Source organism: Salmo salar, chromosome ssa14, assembly GCF_905237065.1.
Source record: "Salmo salar chromosome ssa14, Ssal_v3.1, whole genome shotgun sequence".
Taxonomy (NCBI): domain Eukaryota; kingdom Metazoa; phylum Chordata; class Actinopteri; order Salmoniformes; family Salmonidae; genus Salmo; species Salmo salar.
The window spans coordinates 34,560,362-34,583,355 of NC_059455.1; the positions used below are offsets into that span (position 1 = coordinate 34,560,362).

General features: G+C 40.5%; 1 protein-coding gene across 1 annotated transcript in view; it reads right to left on the bottom strand.

Annotated features, from left to right (window-relative positions):
• LOC106569365 (complement C3) overlaps nucleotides 1–22,994 on the bottom strand; it is a 56,403-nt gene that overhangs the window by 18,861 nt on the left and 14,548 nt on the right. Inside the window, exons 5-18 of the mRNA XM_014140672.2 lie at nucleotides 19,525–19,616; nucleotides 16,459–16,544; nucleotides 16,253–16,340; nucleotides 11,829–11,940; nucleotides 10,348–10,471; nucleotides 9,720–9,835; nucleotides 8,559–8,912; nucleotides 8,266–8,463; nucleotides 5,340–5,501; nucleotides 5,129–5,255; nucleotides 4,852–4,926; nucleotides 4,572–4,766; nucleotides 4,313–4,424; nucleotides 3,829–3,917 (exon numbers count right to left, since the gene is read on the bottom strand). Coding sequence (XP_013996147.1) covers nucleotides 3,829–3,917; nucleotides 4,313–4,424; nucleotides 4,572–4,766; nucleotides 4,852–4,926; nucleotides 5,129–5,255; nucleotides 5,340–5,501; nucleotides 8,266–8,463; nucleotides 8,559–8,912; nucleotides 9,720–9,835; nucleotides 10,348–10,471; nucleotides 11,829–11,940; nucleotides 16,253–16,340; nucleotides 16,459–16,544; nucleotides 19,525–19,616 — 1,930 coding nt within the window. The remainder of the gene's footprint in view (nucleotides 1–3,828; nucleotides 3,918–4,312; nucleotides 4,425–4,571; nucleotides 4,767–4,851; nucleotides 4,927–5,128; nucleotides 5,256–5,339; nucleotides 5,502–8,265; nucleotides 8,464–8,558; nucleotides 8,913–9,719; nucleotides 9,836–10,347; nucleotides 10,472–11,828; nucleotides 11,941–16,252; nucleotides 16,341–16,458; nucleotides 16,545–19,524; nucleotides 19,617–22,994) is intronic.

Consider the following 22,994-nt stretch of genomic DNA (forward strand, 5'->3'; position numbering starts at 1 on the left):
TTACTCAGTTCGGTGTCCTGCGCTTGACTCTATTCCTCATCTCCACTATACTGACACTGACAATTTCAGTATTTTATTCATAATAAATTAGCAAAAAATTCTAAAAACCTGTTTTTGCTTTGTCATTATGGGGTATTGTTTGTAGATTGATGAGAGGGGAAAGAACTCTATCAATTTTACAATAAGGCTACAACCTAACAACATGTGGAAAAAGTCAAGGGATCTGAGTACTTTCCGAAGGCACTGTATTGTTAAACATAGGCCATTGTCACGCCCTGACCTGAGAGAGCCGGTTTTCCTCTGTTTGGTTAGGTCAGGGTGTGACATGGGGTGGGCATTCTATGTGTTGTAATTCTATGTTGGTTTTTCCTTTGATTGGCCTAGTATGGTTTCCAATCATAGGCAGCTGTCTATCGTTGTCTCTGATTGGGAATCATACTTAGGCAGCCCTTTTTCCCCACAGTCAGTTGTGGGATCTTGTCTTGGTTGCATGTATTTTGCACTACGAAGCTTTTCGTTCATTGTGTTGTTTATAGTTTTTTTTGCTGGTTCACCTTTAAAATAAAAGATGATCAACTCAACTCACGCTGCGCCTTGGTCTACCTTGAACGACGGACGTTACAGCCATAGCATTCACACTGATATATGGGCTAGGCCTACTGTAAATTGCAGTCTTGACATGGACATGCCAAACGTAGTCAAAAAGCAAAAAAAAGACTGTATAATTCTAATCAAATTCTAATAAAAGCGAAACAACTTGTTTTAAATTGGCTATGTTGAAATACAGTTACAGACACCATATTTTCTCCCCGTGGGTGGTCCCGTGTGGCTCAGTTGGTAGAGCATGGTGTTTGCAACGCCAGGGTTGTGGGTTCGATTCCCACGGGGGACCAGTACGGGAAAAAAAAAAAGTATAATATGTATGCATTCACTACTGTAAGTCGCTCTGGATAAGAGCGTCTGCTAAATGACGTAAATGTAATACAGACAACGAGGTGCATGTCTTTGTTGCTATTGGAGCAGGCTGAAACATTTATAGCGGCATCTCCATTGAGAACAGAAGTGACTACACACAGTTGAAAAGTGCTATGGGGAAATGATTATACCCTTGTTACAGTCACAATGGGTACCATGCTAACTTTCTAGCTAGGAGGCTGCAAAATGAAACAGCCTGGAATTTGGCAATGCTCTGTTGGTTAATGGAGAAAGCGTACCCAACTGCAGATGCCACTACTGTAGATCTGTTTACACATGATCGTTTTATTGAATATGTATGTAGTGGAGACTCTTGAATCAGTCTCCAGTCTGCTAGGGCCGCTACGCTGGAGCAGGCAATAAGTATTGCTTCTGAGATGGAAGTCATCGGGAGTTTAGAACTTAGTCACATAACCCCCGATGCCAGGGTTCGGGCGTGTCTGATCACAAGTCAACTAGTGATGCTCAAATGGAGGTTTTGCTTGGGGAAGTAGAAGGGCTTCGAGAAGAGGTCAAATCCTTGCACATCGAGGAAAAATAATGCCAAGCCTCTCCCCCCAGTAGACTGGTCTCTCCATGTGAGAAGAACACTTCCTTGGTGTACCACAATGCTAAACTAGGTGGGTGGGACACTCATCTACTAGTTGATACCGGGGCTCAAGTTTCCATTGTCCCCAAGCATATATGGCTAAAAATAACTGAGACAGTAAGTTGATGGGTTACTAGGGCAATATCATATGAAATGTAAAATAAAATAAATGGAAGGACACAAAAAAACATCCCAAATGATATGAACATCCTGTGGCGTTCTGCATTAGCATCGAATAGCCCCAGCAATATGCAACTTTTCAGGGAAGTCAGGAGCCAGTATACTCAGTCAGTTAGGAAAGCTAAGGCTAGCTTTTTCAACCAGAAATTTGCTTCCTGTAGCACTAATTCCAAAAAGTTTTGGGACACTGTAAAGTCCATGGAGAATAAGAGCACCTCCTCCCAGCTGCCCACTGCATAGGAAACACTGTCACCACCAGTACAATATCCGTACTGACCTACCAAACTCTGACCATTCCTTGCCTGATCAGTTACGTACTGACTGTGTTGACAGACCCACTATTGCAACAGTACACAACACTGTCACTCCTTATGCAGTTGAAGGTACTCTGGGTCATATTAGGTCAAGAAGACTATTTAAACCAGTGTCAAGACTGATTGAGATTATGAATCAGCAGAAAGTTAGCTCTTGAAGGTTAATATGTGAATAGAGAGGGTCAATGGTATTGACATCTTTTATTTGTTTAGTTTTTACATCATTGTGACCATGATTAGAGGTTGCAGGATGGTAAACTGACAGATATGATAGTCTCTTATGGTAGTTTATTTTATTACTTGGATGTTTTAAAGTCGCTGAGTGTACTTAACATGTAACAGGCATGTTTACCTATGAGGACTAAGGGGATTGATCAACCACTTTTCACTCTAATTCTCATGGAGAATAGTAATAATCGAAAATAATAATTGCTGGGTTCTTAATAACTTGTTTATTTAATTGTATTATATAGTCCACATTTGTGTAGCCATGGTGGTTCATGTTTCATTTATTTTATGCTGTGACTAAATAACAATTTTAAATCAAAACCTTGTGTCACGGTTGTCGTACGAAGGAGACCAAGGCGCAGCGTGTGTATCGTTCCACATTTTATTATAACTGTGAAACTATGCAAGACATACAAATAAACTACTAAACAAAATAACAAACCGTGACGAAGAGGTGAAACATACACTACCTCAAAACAATCTCCCACAAAACCTAGTGGGAAAAACAACAACTTATATGATCCCCAGTTAGAGACAACGATGACCAGCTGCCTCTAATTGGAGATCATCCCCAAAAAACAACATAGAAATAAAGAAACTAGAACCCCATATAGAAATACATAAACTAGACAAAAAAACCAACATAGAAAAAAGAAACTAGAACCAACATAGACATAAATAAACTAGACTAAACCCCCTGTCGCGCCCTGACCTACTCTACCATAGAAAATAAAAGCTTTCTATGGTCAGGACGTGACACCTTGAGAGATGATAATTTACTTTATTGTTAGAAATAGGCATACCATTGATTTTTAGGTTAATGAACGATAATAAGATAAGTAAAAATGAATGTAAAAATTAAGTGTATTTTCATACATATGTTTTTTACCAAATACAAAAATGGACGTAGCATAACCAGATTGACCCTTTAAAGGCAGACATATTGTGGATTTTTTGTTGGACATCATCTCGGTTGTCATTCATCAATAATGGATGACTCCCATTGAAAAAACATTGTCTCCATCTGAAATGTTTACCGTATGTCACGGTTGTCGTCGGTTAAAGAGGACCAAAACGCGCAGGTATGTGAATGCTCATCTCGACGTTTTAATAAGTACCAAATGAACACCAAAATAACAAACAGGAATACGATCGACAAAAACAGTCTGGCAAAGCATAAGGCTAAACGCAGAACAATCACCCACAAATAACAAACACAAACGCACCCTAATATATGGGACTCTCAATCAAAGGCAAATAGACAACACCTGCCTTCAACTGAGAGTCCCAACCCCAATTAACCAAACATAGAAACAGACATACTAGACTAAACATAGAATACATGAAAACCAAACAGTGCCCAAAAACCCCGGAATACTTAAATCAAATGCCCCTTCAACAAACACACCACCCCAAACCACATAAAACGAATACCCTCTGCCACGTCCTGACCAAACTACAATACCAATTAACCTTATACTGGCCAGGACGTGACACCGTACCATCATGCTGGAAATTGAGATGGTACTTGGAGCCACTCACCTTTGGTTTCAGAGGTACTGATACCGAGGACCATCCACTGTGTGATGGAGTCTTGAAGAACCATGTTAGTCTTTTCATATGTGACAATACTGAATAAGGGAGCGAGAGAGAATGATATACATTTCTATCTGCTGGATGCATTTAACATGTGAGGGATTGCTTTAGCAGAACCAGTGGGAAATTATTATATATTATTAAAAGTATCTAAACTACTACTTCCTCCACATCATTAGAAGATGGTGCATCATGCTGTAGGTCTAATAGAAAACAGAACATTTGCATGCAATTGCATTGAACTGGGGCTTCGCTTACATTTGAAAGCCCTTTGAATATCTTATCTTTGGTTGGTCAGATCTCAAGTATGTGAGATACCTACCTGGTTCCCAAATTCTGAAACCCATACCTGATTAATCCATCAATTTTACATAATCAGTAACACATGAGGAACAATCATGTTTTACTGTCTGTTAAATGTTGTCTTTACCCAGCATCAGTTTCATTACCACTCAGCAGTATGGTGGTCCACATCCAGCTGACATCAAATTTAGAGCGGATAATAATGTCCTCCTCATCCTCATCAAAGAAATATTCATTTGCTTCAGGAAAATGAAACAAGATTGAAGAAGAGAAAGCGAGTGAGAGAACTCGATAGACATTTATATTTACACAATCTATCGATTTGCCTATGAAATGTATGTCAGACAAAGACAGACTGAAAAAAAGAGAAGAAAGAATGCTTTTACTGCGAGCGAGGATCAGTTCTGGGGTGGTGAAGCGTATCTGATCTTTCTGGATTCCTTGACAGCAGCGTAGAAAGGCCTCCACACACTTCGGCCCTTCTGTGATGTAGTGCGAGCGCTTCTCACATGAGTAGTCCAAGGGAAAGTCCATCATGCCATCATGACAGCACCTCTTCGCATCCTCTTCATACTGTCTCGCTTGGGAAGTAGATAACATAACGCAGCTATATTGGTTAATTCACCCTCATTCTATTTATTATCTGTTACATCAGCCCTTACTCACCTAGCTCATATTTGGCTTCCTTTAAAGACTCTGCCTGTCGCCTCCTTTTAGGTACCTCTGTGTCACAACTGAATCCTAAGAGATAATTGAAAAGCAACTGAAGCTGATAAAAGGGTAAAATCTTAACATAATTGAAGAAACCAAGAGAAAATCACTACAGTATTTGTCCAGTAGCTTAGTATTCAAATGCTGCAGTGATCAGTGCATCTCAACAAGTGTATGCTTATCTGGCATGTAGTAATAGTATATAAAATAATATTATGTAGATTGCTCCTACGTTGTCTAGGTGCTGTTTTTTCTTGATTGGAAACAAACAGGAGGCCAGCATCTGAAAAAATTGCCATGTTGTTTCGGCCCCCTCCCCATGTGCACCCTTTGTCACTCCTCTCTACTTCATCCCAGATCTGAAATAAAGTGAGATGGAAGGGGGGTGTCAAAATGGTTCAAGCAGCAGAATATTAAAATGTAACAAGATTTCAGTGAGTCACCTTGGCCTGTTTGAGACTGCCCTTTTTACTCAGCATGTAAGCAGCCTTGTCAACCACCACCAGCCCAACCTTGGCACCTGGGTCTCCCTCCACGTTCAGAGAGAACTCTTCTCTTGGGCGGAAGTCTGGACGTTTATTAGATTTCTTTATGGATAGTTTTAGCTAAAAATCAGAACATGGACAGATGCAAAGAACATTAATGAGAACAAAAAAATGTTATGTGACATATTGAATGTACAGTACACTCCAAAAGTATTGGGACAGTGACAATTTTGTTGTTGTTTTGGCTCTGTACTCCAGCACTTTGGATTTGAAATGGTTAATGGCTATGAGGTTAAAGTGCAGATTGTCGGCTTTAATTTGAGTTTTTTTTTAATCAATTTCGGGTAAACTATTTAGAAATTACAGCACTTTTTGTACATAGTCCCCCATAGAAATAAATGGTAAACAATGTATTGTGTCATTTTGGAGTCACTTATAATGTAAATAAGAATATAATTTAAATATTTCACAACACTTCTACATCAATGTGAATGCTACCATGATTACGGATAGTCCTGAATGTTTCGTGAATAATGATGAGTGAGAAAGCTAGACGCACAAATATCCTACCCCCAAGACATGCTAACCTCTCACCATTACAATAACAGGTGAGGTTAGCTTTCTGGGGGGGGTACAATATTAATTCCTCTTTCTCACTCATCATTATTCATGATTCCTACAGGATTATCCGTAATCATGGTAGCATCCACATTAATGTAGAAGTGTTTAGAAACATATTCTATTCTTATTTAGAATAAAAGTGACTCAAATGAAACAATTCATTATTTACCATTAATTTCTATAGGGCACAAAATAATCTGAAACACAACCAAAACATACAGGAAATGCATCCAACACATTTGTAGAGTCACAGTCTTGATGTAATCATTGCTTGCTATGAATATGGGACCAAATACTTAACTTTTTACTACTTTAATACACATGTATATATATACACATATATAAAATATACAGTTGAAGTCGGAAGTTTACATACACTTAGGTTGGAGTCATTAAAACACGTTTTTCAACCACTCCACAAATTTCTTGTTAACAAACTATGGTTTTGGCAAGTTGGTTAGGACATCTACTTTGTGCATGACACAAGTCGTTTTTCCAACAATTGTTTACAGATTATTTCACTTATAATTCACTGTATCACAATTCCAGTGGGTCAGAAGTTTACATACACTAAGTTGACTGTGCCTTTAAACAGCTTGGAAAATTCCAGAAGATTATGTCATGGCTTTAGAAGCTTCTGATAGGCTAATTGACATCATTTGATGTCCTGTGGTTGTATTTCAAGGCCTACCTTCAAACTCAGTGCCTCTTGGCTTGACATCATGGGAAAATCAAAAGAAATTTAGCCAAGACCTCAGAAAAAAATTGTAGACCTCCACAAGTCTGGTTCATCCTTGGGAGCAATTTCCAAACGCCTGAAGGTACCACGTTCATCTGTACAAACAATAGTACGCAAGTATAAACACCATGGGATCACGCAGCCGTCATACCGCTCAGGAAGGAGATGCATTCTGTCTCCTAAAGATGAACGTACTTTGGTGCAAAAAGTGCAAATCAATCCCAGACCCATTTGCGATCAAGCTTTAACTTCCTGACTGATGTCTTGAGATGTTGCTTCAATATATCCACATACACTTCCTTCCTTATGATGCCATCTATTTTGTGAAGTGCACCAGTCCCCCCTGCAGCAAAGCACCCCCACAACATGATGCTGCCGCCCCCATGCTTCACGGTTGGGATGGTGTTCTTCGGCTTGCAAGCCTCCCCCTTTTTCCTCCAAACATAACGATGGTCATTATGGCCAAACGGTTCTATTTTTGTTTCATCAGACCAGAGGACATTTCTCCAAAAAGTACGATCCTTGTCCCGATGTGCAGTGGCTTCTTCCTTGCTGTACGGCCTTTCAGGTTATGTCGATATAGGACTCGTTTTACTATGGATATAGACACTTCTGTACCTGTTTCCTCCAGCATCTTCACAAGGTCCTTTGCTGTTGTTCTGGGATTGATTTGCACTTTTCGCACCAAAGATCGTTCATCTCTAGGAGACAGAACGCGTCTCCTTCCTGAGCGGTATGACGGCTGCATGGTCCCATGGGGTTCATACTTGCGTACTATTGTTTGTACAGATAAACGTGGTACCTTCAGGCGTTTGGAAATTGCTCCCAAGGATGAACCAGACTTGTGGAGGTCTACAGTTTTTTTTCTGAGGTCTTGGCTGATTTATTTTCATTTTCCCATGATGTCAAGCAAAGAGGCACTGAGTTTGAAGGTAGGCCTTGAAATACATCCACAGGTACACCTCCAATTGACTCAAATGTCAATTAGCCTATCAGAAGCTTCTAAAGCCATGACATCATTTTCTGGAATTTTCCAAGCTGTTTAAAGGCACAGTCAACTTAGTGTATGTAAACTTTTGACCCACTGGAATTGTGATACAGTGAGTTATAAATGAAATAATCTGTCTGTAAACAATTGTTGGAAAAATTACTAGTGTCATGCACAAAGTAGATGTCCTAACCGACTTGCCAAAACTATAGTTTGCTAACAAGAAATTTGAGGAGTGGTTGAAAAACGCGTTTTAATGACTCCAACCTAAGTGTATGTAAACTTCCGACTTCAACTGTATACACACACACACACTTTCGGTTCCCTAAAATGGAGGGGACTATGTACAAAAAGGGCTGTAATTTCTAAACAGTTAATCCGATATGGATGGAAATACCCTTAAATTAAAGCTGACAGTCTGCACTTTATCCTCAGTCATTGTATCATTTCAATTCCAAAACAACAACAATTTGTCACTGTCCCAATACTTTTGGAGCTCACTGTATATTGTTAAAAAAGTTATAGTTTAGAGTTACCTGTCCCATGCACTGGTCCTCGACGTCCACCCACAGTGAGTCAGCCACCACGTCATAACCTTGCGATGGCACAATGTAGAAAGCCACCAGGCGGAAGGAAGGGAGCATGTCTGGAGTTACTTTCAAGGTTTCTTTGAGGAGAGCTTTGTCCTTTGAATTCCACTTCCCCATTTCAATGATCCGCCCTTTGCTGACCACCTAATATAACATTTAAACTGGACTGTAATAAATTCAAAAATATAGAATTGCAAAACGATAAAGAAAAACATACAGTTAATTTACAGTTGTTTTACCATGTATGAAATGAAATCATATTGAAAAACCTGGACCCCATTTTCTCCAAGGAAGTTAATGGCAACGTAGAGGGACTCATCCTTCTTCACAACAGATTTGTCCAGAGAAAGGTGGATGTACTCTTTGACTGTCTTTGTCTCGTATGCTAAAAGTGTGATATCTTTTCGTGCCTGGTGACTAGAATTAAGTAAATCAGAGACAGCTGTTGTCACTTGGATATGTCTTATTTTGTCTGTGCGAACAGTGTTAATGGTGATGACAGCTATTCCGTGGCTGTCTGTGTGGCATTTCTGTCCCTCACTCTCTATTTCAATGTCCTTTACAGGAGAGCCAGAAGTATCAGTCAGGTACACCTGGAGAGAGAGAAAGAGAGATGGTGTGTTTAACAGGGGTTGAGAGGGCATGAGTGTTAGAAAGGTTGCATGACCATTTGTGTTGATGTGTTTGAGTTACATGACACTGTCATAAAGCATTATGACCATCCTGTGTCACTTTACTTGGACTAAGAAAATACACTATCAAGAAGCATTATGACCATCATAACCATATAACCCAGATAGGCCTATCACGTACATGCCCTATATCAGTCATCAGTCAGAAAGAGGGTTTGTTGTCCTGCTCCTGAAATCTGCTCCTGCATTCATCTCAGTCATCAGCAACAGAGCATTGGGATAGGTGCATGTCTGACATCAATGTTTGCACAATTACAATTATAATTTAATATGGTAAATAAATAAAAAAAGTATATATAACAAACATACTGTTGATACGTAGGCTATGGTGTAACGGAATGCTTTGACTTGTGTGGTAGGTTTTGTGAGTTTTGACACTCTTATGTATGTGTCATAACCAGCCATATAATAACGCAATATATGTCACAACAGGTCTAAATATGTAATGACAGTGTTATGACCATATTATAACAGGTTATTACACATGTAGGCTGTTATGACATATTATGACATGGTTATGACAGTGTCATAACGTGTTATGACGCTGGGTGTCAAGTAAAGTGTTTCCTAGACATATAATACAAGTAAATGTGTTGTTTTTAGTTGTTTTTTTAGTTAACATACAATATACATTTAAGGACTTGGTAAGGGTATAATTCTGCTTCTTTCTAAAGACAAAAGTTTACCCTTGTGACGTATGCAACTTACATGAAGATTAAATGGTAGGCCTGGCTTGAAGAATCTGGAGGATTTGGTAAAATAAATTGAGTAAGGAGATTTAACCACTTTGATGCCTGTGAGTTCTGCTGTTACAATGTCACTGCCTAGGAAAGAGAGGGACCAGGAGAAAACAAGGTGTTATATGGGATGTAACAAATATAATCTATGGATATTAGGGTCAAATACACATTCCAAATGCTCTTATGTATATTTACAGAAAAAAAGATGGGTGTCACTAGTAAAAGTCACTAGTAGAACAGCCCATCACAGGCTGGATTGAAGATGCTCTTTAAATTACCTATCGTCCAAAAACAAAGACAATCAAAGCGGCCTTAATAAGTGTTTCCATGTTTTTAAAAAACGTATTAAACTGAACATGCAACAGTAATAAAGGGATTATGAACACATGACAATTATTATATAATACTTGAGCTGTGCTTGATTTAGTTTTCCATGGAACCAATAGAGTACCTCCAAAAATGCACACACAAAGCTAATTCAAGCACACCTCAAATACTTTCTAGCATTTTGAAGTATTTTGCAAAAGTATTTGACCTTGGTCTGATGGATATGAATGGATGAATCCATATAGTATTCACAATAGGTATTACCACACCTGAGGTAGTGAAGACAGTAGCTCTTGCATAGAGAGAACATTCAAGGATATCATAAATGTTATTAACGTCTTTAGCGGCAGCAATGATTTGATCAACTATCAGTATGGCTGTGGTTGTCCCTGTCTGAGAGACAAAATCAAAAAGATGGTTAAATGTAGAATAACTACAAATCAGTATTCTAAGGGTACAGTGCCGTGAAGAAGTATTTGCCCCCGTTCTAATATTCTCTACTTTTGCATATTTTTATATGAAATGTTATCAGATCTTTAACCAAAATATAATATTAGATAAAAAGAACCTGAGTGAACAAATAACATAACAATTACATACTTATTTCATTTATTTCATAAACGTAGGTATGCAACACCCAATTCCCCTGTGTGAAAATGTAATTGCCCCCTTACACTCAATAACTGGTTGCGCTACCTTTATCTGCAATGACTGCAACCAAATGCTTCCTGTAGTTGTTGATCAGTCTCTCACATCGCTGAGGAGGAATTTTGGCCCACTCTTTCATGCAGAAATGCTTTAACTCAGCGACATTGGGGGTTTTCAAGCATGAACTGCTCGTTTCAAATCCTGCCACAACATCGCAATTGGGATTAGGTCTGGACTTTGACTAGGCCATTCGAAAACTTTACATTTGTTGCTTTTTAGCTATTTTCATGTAGACTTGATTGTGTGTTTTGGATCATTGTCTTGCTGCATGACCCAGCTGCGCTTCAGCTCACAGACGGATGGCCTGACATTCTCCTACAGAATTCTCTGATACAGAGCACAATTCATGGTTCCTTCTATTAAGGCAAGTCGTACAGGTCCTGAGGCAGAAAACCATCCCCAAACCATCACACTACCACCACCATGCTGACCGTTGGTATGAGGTTCTTACTGTGGAATGCAGTGTTTGGTTTTCGCCAAATGTCATCCAACGAGCAGTTCATGCTTGAAAACCCCCAATGTCGCTGAGTTAAAACATTTCTGCATGAAAGAGTGGGCCGAAATTCCTCCACAACGATGTGAGAGACTGATCAACAACTACAGGAAGCATTTGGTTGCAGTCATTGCAGCTAAAGTTGGCACAACCTGTTATTGAGTGTAAGGGGCAATTACTTTTTCACACAGGGGAATTGGGTGTTGTATAACTTTGTTAATTAACTAAATAAAATAAGTATACTTTTTTTGTGTTATTTGTAAACTTATGTTCCCTTTATCTAATATTAGGTTTTGGTTGAAGATCTGAAAACATTCAGTATCAAAAATATGCAACAACACAGAAAATCAGAAAGGGGGCAAATACTTTTCATGGTATTGTAAATCCTGCCCTAAGTCACTGCTTTGAATTGCTGAGAGATCTTACAATTACTTGATCAATAATATGCTGCCAAATAATACATAACATACCTTGTGGAAACATTTCAGGGATCATAATAACTTTGCTGTAAGGGCATCATCAGTAAAGCACAGTTCAAGAAAAACTTACTTGTAATTGGTGCCTTTGTAGTAAGGTGGGTAACTGGATTTTCATGCCATTTTTGCACACATATCCAAACATGAAATATGCATAGCCTACAACCTCCGTTCCAGAGAAGTACCTGAGAAACAAGTGTGTAGCAGTGTTATAAATGGAATTGAATCTTCGCTAAGCCCCGCCGCCTTAGTTACTGTTGCAACCTCAGACAACATTTTCCCGGGAAACCCAATTCCCCATTCAACCATTGACGAAATGCCCTCCCAATGATCTCAAGCTGTGTTTCTAATACACAATGAAATTAAACACAGACTACCTCTTGCTAATCAGGAAACTTTTGCTTATGTTGTGGTGGACTGTCATTACAATATATTCACGTGAACCTTGTCAAATTATGTTTGTAGTGTGGCTAGCCACTGAATTGCTCTGAATTCACCGTCAGCATGCATGCAGTCAAAGCTATAACCACTTAGGAGCTAACTAGTGCTCTCTAATTGTATCCTGATGTTGACAGCAAATGGGAGTTGTATTCATAGCATTGCTAACTTAGCTAACATACATTTTGAGAAAACAAGTTATATTAAGTGGCTAGCTAGCGTTTGCAATGTTTGGAGGTCAATGAGACTGGGAGCTAGCTAAATAACCAGCTGACTTAGCAAGTAATGTAACAAAAGTATAATTTTGGATTCCAAAAATACTCCAACAGACTCTGCATTTCAGGAATCAGGAATCACAGGAGCAAGTACTTCTGGTGCATATGGGAGCAAAACTCATGACTATGATTACATTTCCATTATTAGCGGCATCTAGGCTGCCCACTTTGAAGAGCTGAGACAGAATGGCTTTATAAGGAATGGAACATTCAGGACCAGGTCCTGCTACCATTATAACCTATACAGCTGTCAGATGTGGGCGTTAACAAGCAAGAACTGAGATGGAACGATAATGGTGGAGAAAGGTCAAGGGAAGCTATTTTCATATAGAGGGAGGGGACTCTATACGTTATGCAAAGACAGAATACTATAAAGGCAGGACTCTGTAATATGACAATTTAGTCTTTTCCATGGAAGGGCTCGGCTCTGTTACGTTTGTAATAAAGTCTAAATTGAATTCACAAGTTCCGGTATCTGTGTAAATATACTGCTCAAAAATATAAAGGGAACACTTAAACAACACATCCTAGATCTGAATGAAAGAAATAATCTTATTAAATACTTTTTTTTCTTTACATAGTTGAATGTGCTGACAACAAAATCACACAAAAATAATCAATGGAAATCCAATTTATCAACCCATGAAGGTCTGGATTTGGAGTCACACTCAAAATTAAAGTGGAAAACCACACTACAGGCTGATCCAACTTTGATGTAATGTCCGTAAAACAAGTCAAAATGAGGCTCAGTAGTGTGTGTGTGGCCTCCACGTGCCTGTATGACCTCCCTACAATGCCTGGGCATGCTCCTGATGAGGTGGCGGATGGTCTCCTGAGGGATCTCCTCCCAGACCTGGACTAAAGCATCCGCCAACTCCTGGACAGTCTGTGGTGCAACGTGGCGTTGGTGGATGGAGCGAGACATGATGTCCCAGATGTGCTCAATTGGATTCAGGTCTGGGGAACGGGCGGGCTAGTCCATAGCATCAATGCCTTCCTCTTGCAGGAACTGCTGACGCACTCCAGCCACATGAGGTCTAGCATTGTCTTGCATTAGGAGGAACCCAGGGCCAACCGCACCAGCATATGGTCTCACAAGGGGTCTGAGGATCTCATCTCGGTACCTAATGGCAGTCAGGCTACCTCTGGCGAGCACATGGAGGGCTGTGCGGCCCCCCAAAGAAATGCCACCCCACACCATGACTGACCCACCGCCAAACCGGTCATGCTGGAGGATGTTGCTGGCAGCAGAACGTTCTCCACGGCGTCTCCAGACTCTGTCACGTCTGTCACGTGCTCAGTGTGAACCTGCTTTCATCTGTGAAGAGCACAGGGCAAATTTGCCAATCTTGGTGTTCTCTGGCAAATGCCAAACGTCCTGTACGGTGTGGGCTGTAAACACAACCCCCACCTGTGGACGTCAGGCCCTCATACCACCCTCATGGAGTCTGTTTCTGACCGTTTGAGCAGACACATGCACATTTGTAGCCTGCTGGAGGTCATTTTGCAGGGCTCTGGCAGTGCTCCTCCTGCTCCTCCTTGCACAAAGGCGGAGGTAGCGGTCCTCCTCCACGTCTCCTGATGTCCTGGCCTGTCTCCTGGTAGCGCCTCCATGCTCTGGACACTACGCTGACAGACACAGCAAACCTTCTTGCCACAGCTCGCATTGATGTGCCATCCTGGATGAGCTGCACTACCTGAGCCACTTGTGTGGGTTGTAGACTCCGTCTCATGCTACCACTAGAGTGAAAGCACCGCCAGCATTCAAATATGACCAAAACATCAGCCAGGAAGCATAGGAACTGAGAAGTGGTCTGTGGTCCCCACCTGCAGAACCACTCCTTTATTGGGGGTGTCTTGCTAATTGCCTATAATTTCCACCTGTTGTCTATTCCATTTGCACAACAGCATGTGAAATTTATTGTCAATCAGTGTTGCTTCCTAAGTGGACAGTTTGATTTCACAGAAGTGTGATTGACTTGGCGTTACATTGTGTTGTTTAAGTGTTCCCTTTATTTTTTTGAGCAGTGTATTTGACTCAAGATTTTCCACAACATGCACTGTTCAACTATTTAGTAATTTAAACATTTTATTTTTTGAAGGAAACTCCGTTCTTGCCATAGCCCTCACTAGCTTTTATGCGATTTAAACATAAGCTTGTTCGAGGTGTCGGACTAGACAAGAGTTGGTATGTATTGGAGCACTGTGATTGGTTTCCCAAAAGTCTGGGGCGGGGCTTAGTGAAGGGTCAATTGAGATTTATTTCTTGAATTAAAATTGAAATAGAGTAAATACTATAGGATGTCAATGTTTTATTTATTATAGAATTTCATTAAAGTCAATACAATTCCAATGCTTCATATAATGTATACTTCAATATTAACAACGTTTATTTCAGTATATTATCAATGGCATATTGTTGTAAAGACTTACTTTGGGTTATGATGGAGAAAGAAATGTGTGCTAAGCTCATGGCAAGTTTATTATTATTTTTTAAATCAATGGGTAATTAACAAGAATTGAAATGACCATTGACCAGATTATTTAAATATAAAACGTACAGTGCATTCGTAAAGTATTCAGACCCCTTGACCTTTTCCACATTTAGTTACGTTAAAGCCTTATTCTAAAATAGATTAAATATAAACATTTCCTCATTAATCTACACACAATACTCCATGATGACAAAGAGAAAACAGTTTTTTGGAAATTGTTGCTAATTTGAGTGGCCAGACTGAAGCCACTCCTCAGTAAAAGGCACGACAGCCCGCTTGGAGTTTGCTAAGGCACTTAATGTACTCCCAGACCATGAGAAATCAGATTCTCTGGTCTGATGAAACCAAGATTGAACTATTTAGTCTGAATGCCAAGCGTCACGACTGGAGGAAAGCTGGCACCATCCCTACGGTTAAGCATTTGGTGGCAGCATCATCCTGTGGGGATGTTTTTCAGTGGCAGATACTGGGAGACTAGTCAGGATCGAGGGAAAGATGAACGGAGCAAAGTACAGAGAGATCCTTGATGAAAACCTGCTCCAGAGCACTCAGGAGCTCAGACTGGGGCGAAGGTTCACCTTCCAACAGGACAATGACCCTAGGCACACAGCCAAGACAACGCAGGAGTGGCTTCGGGACAAGTCTCTGAATGTCCTTGAGTGGCCCAGCCAGAGCCTAGACTTGAGCCTGATCGAACATCTCTGGAGAGACGTGAAAAGAGCTGTGCAGCAACGCTCCCCATCCAACCTGACAGAGCTTGAGAGGATCTGCAGAGAAGGATGGGAGAAACTCCCCAAATACAGGTGTGCCAAGCTTGTAGCGTCAAACCCAAGAAGACTTGAGGCTGTAATTGCTGCCAAAGATGCTTCAACAATGTACCGAGTAAAGGGTCTGAATACTTAGGTAAATGTGATATCAGTTTTTATTAAAAACACATTTGCAAACATTTCTAAAAACCTGTTTTTGCTTTGTCATTATTGGTTATTGTATGTAGAATGATGAGGAAAAAAACAATTGAATACATTTTTAGAATAAGGCTGTAACGTAACAAAATGTGGAAAAAGTCAAGGGGTCTGAACACTTTCCAAATGCACTGTATATTAGCCTGACATGTCTACAGTGTTAGCATAGGTTCAAATCTCACCTACTGCCCTTTGACACAACCTCTATCTATCTCTCCCCATTGTTATCTTCGCTCACTATCTGTCAAATTAAATGTCAAATAAAATACATTTCCCAGAGGGCATCAGATCAAGCACCCCAGGCTGGATATTGTTTTTCAAACTCACCTAGCTTCTAAATCCACTTTAAAGTCATGGTCCTGAACATGTAAATACTGCTTCCTGGTTTTCAATGTGACCTCAAATGTTGGCAACACTATAACAACAACAAAAAATACAATGACATAATGACAGCGGACAGTAAAAAATGAAGAAAAAAAATTCCTGCTGTTAGATCGATAATCTATAATGTTGTGTTTGAATGGATGTCTCACCATGTTTCTTCACATCAAATGAGGTGTTAAAGACCCTGTCAGGTTCACTCTGTAATTTCACCTCCAGGGTCCACGTTCCTTCCTCCCTGAAGGGAATAGAATACATTAGATTATTTACACATTGTAAATAATGTTCCACTTCTAATTTCACATTTGCAAATGCAGTAACAAAATAAATTGAACACTTTTTTGCCACATTCATGGGCGCACACACACACACACACACTGGTGGAAAAATTACCCAATTGTCATACTTCAGTAAAAGTAAAGATACCCTTAACCATTGGCATACAATGGTCACGCCTGGCGGAAATTGAATTAACATAATACAAAAAAAATCTCCTAAAAATCTATGTTTAAGCGAGAGATATGTTTTTTCTTTGCATGGGCTGCGTCTCAATCCATCTCATCTTCCAATATCACCCTTCCACATCTGGGGTGAAAGGTGGCAGAGCTAGAGCGGTGTTTGTCAAAACATAAGACATCCCGAAAATCGTTTTTTTTCTCACGAACATGTCTGTAGCATACAAACGGTTTTGCCTACTATGACCACTCTATTGAAAGCTGAGACTCTCACGAACACGATGGTGTTCTCCATTTTGCACTAGGACGCCCACAAACCTAATCTGAAGGTCCAGGTACCAGTTTAAAAATGAATGGAAGTATATATGGAGATATTTTAGGCACTAAAATAAGGGGATGAATACATTTTGAAAAATAAATGTTTTAATTGTTTCCTGATCTTATATCTCTCAGATATAGGAAAGACACTTCAGAACATACTTGCTTTAGATTTTTTTGGGGGAACTATCTGTTTTTCCATGTGGTGACTCTGTTATTCAATGTGTTTCTATTGGCTAATATCAGTAATGCCAAATTCAATGTTGCATCCAATCATTTTTTTATGTATTTTCTTTTATAACTTGAGGGGTCTTAAAATTCAAAATTAAATAGCTAAATGATCTTTGGTATGACCATCTTAAAATTCCACATGTTAGCTTAATAGCAAATGACTCAAGTAAAAGTGAAAGTCACCCAGCAAAATAAACTCAGCAAAAAAATAAACGTCCTCTCACTGTCAACTGCGTTTCATTTCAGCAAACTTAACATTGTATGAACATAAGATTCAACAACTGAGACATCAACTGAACAAGTTCCACAGACATGTGACTAACAGAAATTGAATAATGTGTCCCTGAACAAAGGGGGAGGAGGGTCAAAATCAAAAGTAACAGTCAGTATCTGGTGTGGCCACCAGCTGCATGAAGTACTGCAGTGCATCTCCTCCTCATGGACTGCACCAGATTTGCCAGTTCTTGCTGTGAGATGTTACCCCACTCTTCCACCAAGGCACCTGCAAGTTCCTGGACATTTCTGGGGGGAATGGCCCTAGCCCTCACCCTCCGATCCAACAGGTCCCAGACGTATTCAATGGGATTGAGAGCCGGGCTCTTCGCTGACCATGGCAGAACACTGACATTCCTGTCTTGCAGGAAATAACGCATAGAACGAGCAGTATAGTTGGTGGCATTGTCATGCTGGAGGGTCATGTCAGGATGAGCCTGCAGGAAGGGTACCACATGAGGGAGGAGGATGTCTTCCCTGTAACGCACAGCATTGAGATTGCCTGCAATGACAACAAGCTCAGTCCGATGATGCTGTGACACACCACCCCAGACCATGACGGACCCTTCACCTCCAAATTGATCCCGCTCCCGAGTACAGGCCTCGGTGTAACGCTCATCCCTTCGATGATAAACGCAAATCCGACTATCACCCCTGGCGAGACAAAACCGCGACTCGTCAGTGAAGATCACTTTTTGCCAGTCCTGTCTGGTCCAGCGACAGTGGGTATGTGCCCATAGGCGACGTTGTTGCCGGTGATATCTGGTGAGGACCTGCCTTACAACAAGCCTACAAGCCCAGTCCAGCCTCTCTCAGCCTATTGCGGACAGTCTGAGCACTGATGGAGGGATTGTGCGTTCCTGGTATAACTCGGGCAGTTGTTGTTGCCATCCTGTACCTGTCCCGCAGGTGTGATGTTCGGATGTACCGATCCTGTGCAGGTGTTGTTACACGTTGTCTGCCACTGCGAGGACGGTCTCCCTGTATCGCTGTCTTCGGCGTCTCACAGTACGGACATTGAAATGTTTTGCCCTGGCCACGTCTGCAGTCCTCATGCCTCCTTGCAGCATGCCTAAGGCATGTTAACGCAGATGAGCAGGGACCCTGGGCATCTTTCTTTTCGTGTTTTTCAGAGTCAGTAGAAGGCCTCTTTAGTGTCCTAAGTTTTCATAACTGTGACCTTAATTGCCTACCTACAGGTGCATGTTCATTAATTGTTTATGGTTCATTGAACAAGCATGGGAAACAGTGTTCAAACCCTTTACAATGGAGATCTGTGAAGTTATTTGGATTTTTACGAATTATCTTTGAAAGACAGGGTCGTTTTTTGTTGTTGCTGAGTTTACTACTTGAGTAAAAGTCTAAATGTAATTGCTCTAATATAGTTAAGTATCAAAAGCAAAAATATGAATAATTTCCTGTTCCTTACAGTAAGCAAACCAGATGGCAGAATTTGTAAAACAATATATATATTTACAGATAGCCATGGCACACTCCAACACTGAGACATAATTTACAAACAAATAATTTGATAATTCCGCCAGATCAGAGGCAGTAGGGATGACCAGGTGTGTTCCCTTGAAAAGGTGTGAATTGGACCATTTTCCTGTCCTGCTAAGCATTCGAAAGTAACAAGTAATTTTGGGCATCAGGGAAAATTTTGGGAGTAAAACATACATTATCTTCTTTAGGAATGTAGCGGAGTAAAAGTAAAAGTTGTCAAAAATATAAATAGTAAAGTAAAGATACCCGAAAAAAATACTTAAGGAGTACTTTCAAGTATATTTACTTAAGTACTTTATATATACACACACACACACACACACACACACACACACACACACACACACACACACACACACACACACACACACACACACACACACACACACACACACACACACACACACACAAACACACACACAAGGTGATTAATCTTACTTGACTATATCTGGGAGCAAAAATTGTTTGGCAAGGAGTCCATTGACACTCAGACCCATTTTGGTCTGCGAGACTATAGTGCCATCAACACTCTGTTGAAAAGCAGAAAATAAAATTATTAACATTACAAAAATATTTTAAGGAGCACCTTGAAATGATTCTTACACCAGCTGATCCGGTAAACAATATATATGTAGGCCGACAGTTACAATGAGCTCAGAACTGTTCAGAGATCAGAACAATTGTGTAGTGATATTCGTGTAACACTGAACAAAAATATAAACGCAACATGTAAGGTGCTGGTACCATGTTTCATGAACTGGAATAAAATATCCCAGACACATTTTCCATACGCACAAAAAGCGTATTTCTCTAAAATGTTGTGCAATTGGCATGCTGACTGCAGGGATGTCCACCAACTGTGGCTCAGTTGGTAGAGCATGGTGTTTGCAACACCACCATGGTGTGTGCAACGCCAGGGTTGTGGGTTCGATTCCCACGGGGGGCCAGTACAAAAACAAATGCATGAAATGAAATGTATGCATTCACTACTGTAAGTCACTCTGGATAAGAGCGTCTGCTAAATGACTAAAATGTAAATGTAATGCTTCGGAACACTTCTACATTAATGTGGATGCTACCATAATTACGGATAATCCTGAATCAATCATGAATAGTGATGAGTGAGAAAGTTACTCCGGCATAAATATCATACCCCCCAAAAAATGTTTTGCTTGTAATGGTGAGAGGTTAGCATATCTGGGGGGTATGATATTTGTGGGTCTGTAACTTTCTCACTTATCATTTTCACGATTCATTCAGGACTTTCCGTAATCATGGTAGCATCCACATTAATGTAGAAGTGTTGAGAAACATTCTATTCTTATTTACAATGAAAGTTACTCCAAACTGACACATTACATTATTTACCATTCATTTCTATTGGGCACAAAATGTATCTGAAACAACCAAAGCAAACAGCAAATGCATCAAACAAGTTTGTAGTCACAAGCTTGATGCAATCATTGCATGCTATGAATATGGGACCAAATACAAAACTTTTATATTTATATTTATATTTTATATTTATATTTATATTTTAGTCATTTAGCAGACGCTCTTATCCAGAGCGACTTACAGTAGTGAATGCATACATTTTTTTCCCCATACTGGTCCCCCGTGGGAATCGAACCCACAACCCTGGCGTTGCAAACACCATGCTCTACCAACTGAGCCACACATAATACAAATAAGTGAATTTGTCCCAATACTTTTGGTCACCTAAAAGGCGGGGACTAAACAGTTCACCCGATATGAGTGAAAATACCCTCACATTAAAGCTGACAGTCAGCACTTTAACCTCATAATCAATGTATAATTTCAAATCCAAAGTGCTGGAGTACAGAGCCAAAACAACCAAAAATGTGTCACTGTCCCAATACTTTTAGAGCTCACTGTAAATAAGATTATGCCCGATCTGTGCGATGTAGTAGGGAGTTGTAGTTTCCAACAGGCTAATAGTCTCCATAGTTCAGTGCAAAAAAAATGTGGTAATTAACTACAAAGACCAAAATCCATTGCGCGCCTTCTTGTCCAGTCTGTGTGGGGCAGACACATAGAGAAGACAGAAGAACGCTTAAATCAAGAGGGATAGAGAGCAGTTGCTTCGCGAGGTATCTCTACCTGAAAATACATGATCTAAGTGATTTATATTCATTCAGCAGTCAAGTATGCCTTATTTACTTTGAAGATCTTCTAAAATTGTGATTTTTCAGACAGCATAGGCAGCAGCTCAACAGAGATAAGTTGACTTGGAATTAAATAAAGTCATTAAAAAAAACAAATGTAATATACACAACTGAAATATTTGATTAAAGTACAGTAAAGTAATGTGAATAAATGATGGTTAATAAGTGCTTTGCAGTAATGGGCAGTCACTACCATCATGGGATTTTATTAATTAATTTAACACACATAATGATAGTGCATTTAATTTAAAAAATACTAATCTAAACCGAAATTGAAAACCGAGATTTTTTTATTGAGTCGAACCTAAACCATACTGACTTCAAAAAGCATTTATCGCTCAGCACTACCATCTAGTCAATACCCTGTTTCAGTCATGAATTAACTGCCCTACTTCCTTTTCTCTTGCAACAATTAACAAACATCTGACCAATCAGAATAGAGCTAAGTAGTTGCTAGGTAGATAATCAATTTGTTTTCTGATTCCAAACAACTGATTCAACATATTTTAGAAGTAACAACAATGACTTACAAAATCGCTCTCATAAAATAATCCTACATTCATCAGATTTTTTTCAAATATTGTTCTGCGTTGATCTACACTGCTCAAAAAAATAAAGGGAACACTTAAACAACACAATGTAACTCCAAGTCAATCACACTTCTGTGAAATCAAACTGTCCACTTAGGAAGCAACACTGATTGACAATAAATTTCACATGCTGTTGTGCAAATGGAATAGACAACAGGTGGAAATTATAGGCAATTAGCAAGACACCCCCAATAAAGGAGTGGTTCTGCAGGTGGGGACCACAGACCACTTCTCAGTTTCTATGCTTCCTGGCTGATGTTTTGGTCACTTTTGAATGCGGCGGTGCTTTCACTCTAGTGGTAGCATGAGACGGAGTCTACAACCCACACAAGTGGCTCAGGTAGTGCAGCTCATCCAGGATGGCACATCAATGCGAGCTGTGGCAAGAAGGTTTGCTGTGTCTGTCAGCGTAGTGTCCAGAGCATGGAGGCGCTACCAGGAGACAGGCTAGTACATCAGGAGACGTGGAGGAGGCCGTAGGAGGGCAACAACCCAGCAGCAGGACCGCTACCTCCGCCTTTGTGCAAGGAGGAGCACTGCCAGAGCCCTGCAAAATGACCTCCAGCAGGCCACAAATGTGCATGTGTCTGCTCAAACGGTCAGAAACAGACTCCATGAGGGTGGTATGAGGGCCCGACGTCCACAGGTGTGGGTTGTGCTTACAGCCCAACACCGTGCAGGACGTTTGGCATTTGCCAGAGAACACCAAGATTGGCAAATTCGCCACTGGCGCCCTGTGCTCTTCACAGATGAAAGCAGGTTCACACTGAGCACATGTGACAAACGTGACAGAGTCTGGAGATGCCGTGGAGAACGTTCTGCTGCCTGCAACATCCTCCAGCATGACCGGTTTGGCGGTGGGTCAGTCATGGTGTGGGGTGGCATTTCTTTGGGAGGCCGCACAGCCCTCCATGTGCTCGCCAGAGGTAGCCTGACTGCCATTAGGTACCGAGATGAGATCCTCAGACCCCTTGTGAGACCATATGCTGGTGCGGTTGGCCCTGGGTTCCCCCTAATGCAAGACAATGCTAGACCTCATGTGGCTGGAGTGTGTCAGCAGTTCCTGCAAGAGGAAGGCATTGATGCTATGGACTGGCCCGCCCGTTCCCCAGACCTGAATCCAATTGAGCAC